At 41.4% G+C, this 9,009-nt stretch overlaps 1 protein-coding gene across 1 annotated transcript; it reads left to right on the forward strand.

Moving 5' to 3' along the window:
* The first annotated feature begins 824 nt into the window (after positions 1 to 824).
* On the forward strand, positions 825 to 4,553 carry LOC149376074 (uncharacterized). The gene has a single exon (XM_089593174.1). The coding sequence runs from the start codon at positions 825 to 827 to the stop codon at positions 4,551 to 4,553; it is 3,729 nt and encodes a 1,242-aa protein (XP_089449300.1).
* Positions 4,554 to 9,009: the final 4,456 nt, after the last annotated feature.

Raw genomic sequence — 9,009 nt, forward strand, 5'->3', positions numbered from 1 at the left:
TGGCGGGATATTTACATAGTCCTGATTTGTTGCTAAGCGTAGGAGGCAAATTGCCGATGGCCCTGAAGTATGAATACAACCGTTACGCGGCCACTGCGCGCGATGAAAAAACCGAGCTCGAAAGATTGGCGGATTTTTTGTATCGAGAAGCAGAGTTAGCTGTGAATAGCGGTATTTTCGAGTTGGACGCGGCGTCTGCGGGAAAGCAGCGTGTCGCTGGGGGTGGAGAAGAAAGGCCCCCTCGTGCCACGAAGCAACACCGCGTGCTCGTGACGACTCGTGACAAAGACGACCCTCCTCGGCATAGCCTCTTTCCACTTAGCGCGTGCGCCGTATGTCAGCGCGACAACCACGCCATGGCAAATTGTCGCGAGTTAGCGCGGGAGCCTATCAATAGGCGTTGATTTTTCGTTAAGCGATTTAAGCGATGTTTCAAGTGTCTAGAAGAAGGACATTTACAAACGCAATGCACCGCGCCAAACTGCACTCACTGCTCTGGGCCCCATCATGTCATCTTGCACTGAAATGAGCGCTCTCGCACAGGTGGATGTGCACCTGGAAAAGACGTGAATGTCGACAACGCCCAGAGCCAGCGGGCGAATCCTTCTAGGGAAGAGAGCCCGCGCTTGTGACTATCCGACCATTGCACGTTGTTAAAAATACTCCCAGTACAGGTTAAGGGACCAGCGGGTTCCCGTGATACTTACGCCTTATTAGATGATGGATCAACCATCACGCTTATCGACGTTGGGTTAACTACGAGTATCGGGTTACAAGGGGAAGAGATGCATGTAAGTATCCAGGGTATCCGAGATGGCGCAAGCATGTGCACCCCGTGTCGTAAAGTGAGCTTCAGCGTAGAGAGTAATGATGGCACATACAACGTACATAACGCTTTAGCAGTAGCGGGACTATCGCTTCCTAATCAAACTCTGCCCAACGAGGTAGTAAGGGAGATAGCCAGATCGGTGAGCGTAATTTTACAACCTTATTGCGACGTGAGCCCTAAAGTATTAGTCGGGCAAGACAACTGGAGGCTGTTAGTCGGGCGAGAAACGCGACACGTGACTTCAGTAGACTTGGCCATAACCGACACTCCCTTGGGGTGGGTCCCGCACGGGTTGTTTCACGGCGTCCGACGGCAACACAACAAACGTGTCAATTCGCGAGAAGTGGTGCTGACCTCTCGTGCGTCGTGTGACTATTGTGTTACGGAAATGGACCATCTGGACCGTGAGATAAGAGAGTACTTTTTGATAGAGAGTTTAGGCGTGCGAGAAACAACTAGAGTCAACCCGGCCCACGAGAGGGCAGAGACCCTTCTCCGCACTACTAGCCAGCTACGAGGATCCATTTGGGAGACTGGTTTGCTGTGGAAAAGTGATGTAGCACCCCCCGTTGACAGCCGGGCGACGGCATTGAAGCGGTTACTCTCCCTTGAGAGGAAACTCGAAAAAGACACAGAATATGCTAAAACATATCGTGCAGAAATGCGCCGATTCATCACGCAAGGGTACGCTTCTCGCGTCAACGAAGAAAACGACCGACCCCGGGTATGGTACTTGCCGCACTTTGGCGTCGTTAGTGCCGCAAAACCCGGCAAGGTGCGGCTTGTTTTCGATGCAGCGGCGAAAACTGACGGAATCAGTCTCAACGATCAGCTAGACACAGGGCCCGACCTGTTGCAATCGCTTCTTGGAGTTCTAATAAGATTCCGTCAGTTTGCCGTCGCTTGCAAGTCCGATATCAAAGACATGTACCTGCGCGTCAGCATGAGAGAACAAGATCGAGGTGCGTTACGGTTTTTCTGGCGCGACTCATCCAAAGCTAAACGTCCCGACCTATACGAAATGACTCGCTTGGTTTTCGGCGCGAAGTCATCCCCTTGCAGCGCGCTGTACATTAAAGACACTAACGCGAAATCGTTTTTGAAGACCAAACCCGACGCGGCGCGTAGTGTAGTTTACAACTCCTATGTTGATGACTACCTGGTGAGCCGACCCACCGTAGATGAAATGATCCCACTCGTCCGCGATGTAGTAGCCATCAACCGACAAGCTAATTTTGAGATGCATGGGTGGGCGAGCAATGAGCCACAGGCTATCCGAGAGATGACGGGAGGGGGAAGTAGCGTCAAGGGAGTAACCAAATTGCATGATTCCGCATCAGAGCGCGTGCTCGGTTTATTTTGGGACTCAGTCAAGGATACGCTGGGATTCAACGTCGGGATGAAACGGGTTTCGGATGAGTGGCTGTCTGGCACCGTTGTACCGACCAAGCGACAATACCTACAAATTATGATGTCCGTGTACGACCCGTTGGGCTTACTCGGGCCATACACGTTAAAGTCTAAGTTGATCTTGCAGGCGATTTGGCGTAGCAAGATCGGCTGGGATGACCCGTTGCGCGACGAGGAGGGTGACGAATGGCTAGAGTGGCTGAGCAGCTTACCGAAGCTGGGAACGCTGCGCGTGCCAAGATGTCTCACTCCTAAGGCGAGAAAAATAACGAATGTGCAATTTCACGCGTTCTGCGACGCGAGTACAAAGGCGTATGCCGCGTGCGTCTATCTTCGTTGCGTCTGCGATGAAGGAGACGCTCACGTAGCACTCGTCGCGGCAAAGTCTAGAGTGGCGCCGGAAAAGCCGCTCTCAATCCCACGGTTGGAGTTGCAGGCAGCCGTGTTAGCTGCTCGCCTACTCGACACGGTGGCTCAAGAGTCCGATATACAACGCACAAATCACTACGTATGGACAGACTCGCGAACGGTACTGCATTGGCTAAACAAGGACCCACGCACGCGACACCCATTCGTGTCCCACCGGTTAGGAGAGATAAGCGAGCGTACACGGGACGCGACGTGGAACTGGGTACCCACTAAATTAAACCCCGCAGACATTGCTACTCGTGGGACTCCGGGAGAGCCGGACTCTCAGAACGCATGGTTCACGGGGCCAGAGTTTTTAAAAAAAAACGAAGAAGCGTGGCCAGTGCGAACACTGCTATCGTCGAATGAGGAACGCACAATAGACAGCTTAGAGAAACGATCCGAGCGAGTATGCGCAACAACCTTGAAGGTGTTTGATGTGCCTCTGACTGCCAGATGTTTGGGTTGGCGCGGCCTATTGACCGTCGCTCGACGACTCCGAAAATGCTTATATCGATGGTCCAAACGACCTTTAACCGTAGAACCACTCGCCGAAAAGCATCTGGCGGAAGAGTATGTCATTCGCGCGACGCAAGCCGATAGCTTCGGGGAAGAGATAGAGGCTATCCGAGCCGAGAGGAAGTTGCGTCGTGGCAGTAGACTACAGCCTTTCTCACCATTTATAGACGAGCAAGGGATGCTTCGGCTTCAGGGGCGAGTCACTAAGATCCGTGATGCGGAGTACAATTTCGTCCCGATCGTCCTCGATGGTAGGCACCCAATGATTCGGTTATTAATTCGTGACTATCACCAGCGATATCACCACGCTAATCACGAGACAGTAGTCAACGAGCTCTTACAAAAATATCACATCCTAGGCGTGCGTCCCGCGTTAAAGGCTATCTGCAGTCGGTGCCTTACGTGTAAAAGCCGACGAGCGCAACCTAAAACACCCTTAATGTCCTCTTTGCCCGAAGCGCGCTTAGCCTTTCATAAGCGACCCTTCACCCATTGTGGTGTCGACTACTTTGGGCCGTTATACGTCAAAGTAGGACGAAGTCGAGTCAAAAGATGGGGCGTGTTATTCACGTGTCTCACCACGCGGGCTGTGCATCTTGAAGTCGCCCATAACTTAACGGCCGGGTCCACTATCATGGCGTTGCAACGCCTAGCAGCACGCCGCGGGGCACCGTCATTCCTATATAGCGATAATGGTACGAATTTCCGTGGGGCATGTTCTGAACTAAGGAAAGAAGCGTCCCAAGTCGACAAAACAAAACAACACGCCTACGCGCTCGCGAATGGGATCACTTGGACATTTAACCCTCCAGATGCACCCCATATGGGCGGCGCTTGGGAAAGGCTCGTGCGGTCCGCGAAAGCCGCCTTAGAAGCGATATTGGGCACAGAAGTTACGTCCGACGAGGTATTGTACACAGCGTTGACCGAGGCTGAGCACGTGATCAACTCGCGACCACTTACGCATGTTTCTGTTAATCCAAACGACTGCGAAGCTCTCACTCCCAACCATTTTCTTATCGGCTCGTCGTCCGGCGAAATGCGGCTTGGCACGCTTGACTCAGGACAACTCTGCTCGAGGCGGGATTGGGAGCGCTCGCAGATTTTGGCCAATAATTTCTGGCAACGATGGTTACAAGAGTATGTGCCGTCCCTCCAAGCGCGCGCGAAGTGGACAGATCACACGGAGTCCATACGAGTTGGTGACGTAGTCATGATCGCGGATGCGCAGGCCGCTCGAAACTCCTGGCGCCGCGGAACCGTAGTGGAAACCTTTCAAGGAAAGGACGACGTAATCCGAGCCGCCTCAGTACGAACAAGCACGGGCGAGTACATGCGAGCGGTGCACAAATTGATTACTTTGTATCGAGATGAAGTAAAAAATTAAGCGAATTTTGTACTGGGGGGGAGAGTTGTTGGCGACAGACGCGCATAGCGGAAGCGGCACCCGAGTTACCATATACGTACGACGCGAAGTCGAGCCTTGAGCGTAGGAGAAGACTCGAAGGCTAGTATTGTGAAGGGAGAAACGCTGAACACGCCGTCGCGCGGGGGAGCAGGACTCACTCTGACACAAGAGTCGCTTTTGTGGTCGTCAAGCCAATGTTGTCATAGACCTCGTGGAGCCCGCTCCTGTAGTGAAGGTCGCCAGAGAGCCCGGGCCTATGTTGGAGGTCCCGAGCCGTCAGGCTGCGAGACTGCTCCTTGTTGGCGCGCGAGCGCGGATGTGTAGCGTTTCTGCCTACATCGAGTTATTATGTATGGAACCGAACATGTCCTGTACGCGAGACCACGTTTGGTACGAGAGAGACTTCAAAGAGAAATTCATTGTTATTATCTAAATGCCATGAATGTCGGCTATAGTGTCAATTAAAATCTCCCTCGTGACGAACGGATCTCCAATTAGTATGTAGAGTAAAATAAGCGGAATGCTCCGGAAGAGTCGCGACATGCATGGAGACATCTATTGTACGCAACGAGAACTTAGAAAGTAGAAGGGGAAACTGGAACTGTACGCGCAGGGGGTGCGACAGCGTAGAGGCAGTTGCGAATCGACTATTGAGCGATAAGGTGCGTAGACATCAATCTTAGCGATAACTACTTTGTAACCTTTAAAATAGAATACAAACATTAATCTCAATCTCGTCTTTGTTTTCTTAACCTTTCATTGTCCTTTTCAGTAATGTTCTCTTTGTATTCGGTATTCAGGTTTTTTTCTAGTAAAAATAAAGAAATATGATAATTCTACACGTACCCTGCAAACTACGTGTATTTGAAAAAGAATGTAGCTTTATAAATTAATTTGCAGCTGATTATTAAGTTAATTATCAAAGTGTCAATTCAACAAGTGCTATACTTTAAAATGAGCAAATGCCTGATTGTATAGAGAAAAGGATAGATGAATAAAAAGATGGATAGATAAATAGAAATATAGATAAATAAATAGATAAATAGATAGATAGATAGCTAATAAGATAGGTAGATAGTTAGATATATGTATAAACGGTTCGGTATATGGATAAATGAACAAATTAATAGATGGATGAATAGATAGTTAGACAGGTAGATAAATAAATGAAAAGGTAGGTTGATGAGTAAATAGATAGATAGATAAATAGATTGACAGATAGAAAGATTAATAAGCGAATAGAAGGATGAGTAGATGAAAGGACGAATATACAGATGCAAAGATAGATAAATAAATGAAGTAATGGTTGAATAGTAGCAGAGTTAAATAAACTGATAGATAAATAAATAAATAGATAGACAGATAGATGTTATAATAAGTTATTAAATAGATTGAAAGATAGATAAATAAAAGGCTTAACAAATAGTTGGATGGATAGATAATGGATAATAGTTGGATAAATGTTTTTATTAAACGCGATGTTCAACTCCTGTGACAGTAAAAGTAAAAAATATATCAATTTAACATTTGACTTGAAAACTACGTATATTTAAAAAAAACGAATTTTTATACATGATTCTGCAGCTGATTATTGAGTTTTTAATCAAAAAGTTTATTTAACATGTGCTATACTTTTAGATAAATAAATGCCTGATTTTAGAGATGTAAAGATAAATAAATGAAAAGACGGAAAAATAGATCGATAGAAATAGTTGTAGATAAGTAGATAAACAAATGGTTCGGTGTATAGATAAATAAATTAATAAATAGATTGATAGATGGATAGTTAGTCAGGTAAATAAATCAATGGATGGAAAGGTGGATTCAAAAATGGATACATGGATAGATAGTTAAAAAACTAAATGGCTCGATAAATAAATAAGTAGATGGATAGATAGACAAATAGATACATGGACAGATAGATGCATCATAAGATGGATAAATAAATTGTTGGCAGGATAGGTGGAAAAGTAGATGAATGGACAAATAGACGAATTCATGATAGACAAATAAATAAAGAGGTAGTTAAATACATGCAAAGCCAAATAAATAGATAGATAAACAGATAGATAAATAGATGTTATGATAAATTACAAAATTTATGGAGGGATAGCTAAAAAAAAATGAATAAATGTGCTTTAGATAATAAATAAGTGAATTTCTTTCTACATAGACAAATGAATACATAAATATATTAACAAATAGATGTGTAGATAAATGAATGGTCGGAAAAATAAATAAATGAATAAGTGAATATACGGTAGGATAGATGCATAGATAGATGTATGGATAAATAAATTGATAAATAAATAGTTAAATAAATAAACTAATAGTTTATTGAATAGATTAATGGGTATAACGATAGGGGGATAGATGATTAAAGAAGCAGTTTATAAGTAAAAAGTAAAGACTATCCTTAGTATTTCGATTGAAATTTTCATTGTCTTTTAAAAACTTATTCAAATGCATGTTATAAAAAAAAGATCTTGAAAATTTGTTAAGTGCTGTCATAAAATATTCGACTAAATTTAAATAATATCTATTTTGATTGATTTTTTATTATTCTGTTTTTAGGTGATTATATAATGCAAGAAGCTGAATTGGACTGCAAGAGCTATGACTTGGACGGTATGTACATTTTCGTCAATAACATTGTATTTTCATTAAAAAAACTTAGTAGATATTTACGTTTCTTTGAGACAGAATGCTTAGTCTAGATGTACTGTATTCATCAATTGATTGATAAATGATTATATAGGTAGATATGTAAGAAAATAAAACAGCAGATAAAAAAGCAGTTTCAAGTTAAGAGCAAATAGCACGTGTTTATAACGTAATTTCGATGTCTTCTTTCAAAATTTTATTTGAATGCATGTAACATGTAAGTTACTTGATTTTTTGTAAAGTAATGTTGTATACCGTCTCAACTCATTGTACATTCGTAATTTAGTAATGTTCTCTTTGAATTCGGTTTTCAGCTTTTGTTCTTGTAAAAATAAAGAAGTATGATAATTTTACATGTACTCTGCAAATTACGTGTATCTGAAAAAGAATGTAGCTGTATAAATTAATTTGCAGCTGATTATCAAGTAAATTATCGAAATGTCAATTCAACAAGTGCTATACTTTTAAATGAGCAAATGCCTGATTGTACAGAGAAAATAATAGATGAATAAAAAGATAGATAGATAAATAGAAATATAGATAAATAAATAGATAAATAGATAGATAGAAAACTAACTTGATAGGTAGATAGTTAGATAGATGTATAAACGGTTTGATATATGGATAAATGAACAAATTAATAGATGGATGAATAGATAGTTAGACGGGTAGATGAATAAATGCATAGGTAGGTTGATAAGTAGATAGACAGATAGATTTATAGATTAACAGATAGAAAGATTAATAAGCGAATAGAAGGATAAGTAGATAAAAGGACGAATATACAGATGCAAAGATAGATAAATAAATGAAGTAATGGTTGAATAGTAGCAGAGTTAAATAAACTGATAGATAAATAAATAAATAGATAGACAGATAGATGTTATAATAAGTTATTAAATAGATTGAAAGATAGATAAATAAAAGGCTTAACAAATAGTTGGATGGATAGATAATGGATAATAGTTGGATAAATGTTTTTATTAAACGCGATGTTCAACTCCTGTGACAGTAAAAGTAAAAAATATATCAATTTAACATTTGACTTGAAAACTACGTATATTTAAAAAAAACGAATTTTTATACATGATTCTGCAGCTGATTATTGAGTTTTTAATCAAAAAGTTTATTTAACATGTGCTATACTTTTAGATAAATAAATGCCTGATTTTAGAGATGTAAAGATAAATAAATGAAAAGACGGAAAAATAGATCGATAGAAATAGTTGTAGATAAGTAGATAAACAAATGGTTCGGTGTATAGATAAATAAATTAATAAATAGATTGATAGATGGATAGTTAGTCAGGTGAATAAATCAATGGATGGAAAGGTGGATTCAAAAATGGATACATGGATAGATAGTTAAAAAACTAAATGGCTCGATAAATAAATAAGTAGATAGATAGATAGACAAATAGATACATGGACAGATAGATGCATCATAAGATGGATAAATAAATTGTTGGCAGGATAGGTGGAAAAGTAGATGAATGGACAAATAGACGAATTCATGATGGACAAATAAATAAAGAGGTAGTTAAATACATGCAAAGCCAAATAAATAGATAGATAAACAGATAGATAAATAGATGTTATGATAAATTACAAAATTTATGGAGGGATAGCTAAAAAAAAATGAATAAATGTGCTTTAGATAATAAATAAGTGAATGTCTTTTTACATAGACAAATAAATACATAAATGGATTAACAAATAAATGTGTAGATAAATTAATAGTTGGATAAATAAATAAATGAATAAGTGAATAT

The sequence above is a fragment of the Copidosoma floridanum genome, unplaced genomic scaffold (genome assembly GCF_036245765.1).
Source record: "Copidosoma floridanum isolate Cflo_tuat_1 unplaced genomic scaffold, Cflo_Japanese_pri ptg000001l, whole genome shotgun sequence".
NCBI classification, from domain to species: domain Eukaryota; kingdom Metazoa; phylum Arthropoda; class Insecta; order Hymenoptera; family Encyrtidae; genus Copidosoma; species Copidosoma floridanum.

What these genes read in the sequence shown, in the direction of transcription:
- LOC149376074 (XM_089593174.1), top strand. Translation starts at nt 825, where the DNA reads ATGTGCACCCCGTGTCGTAAAGTGAGCTTCAGCGTAGAGAGTAATGAT.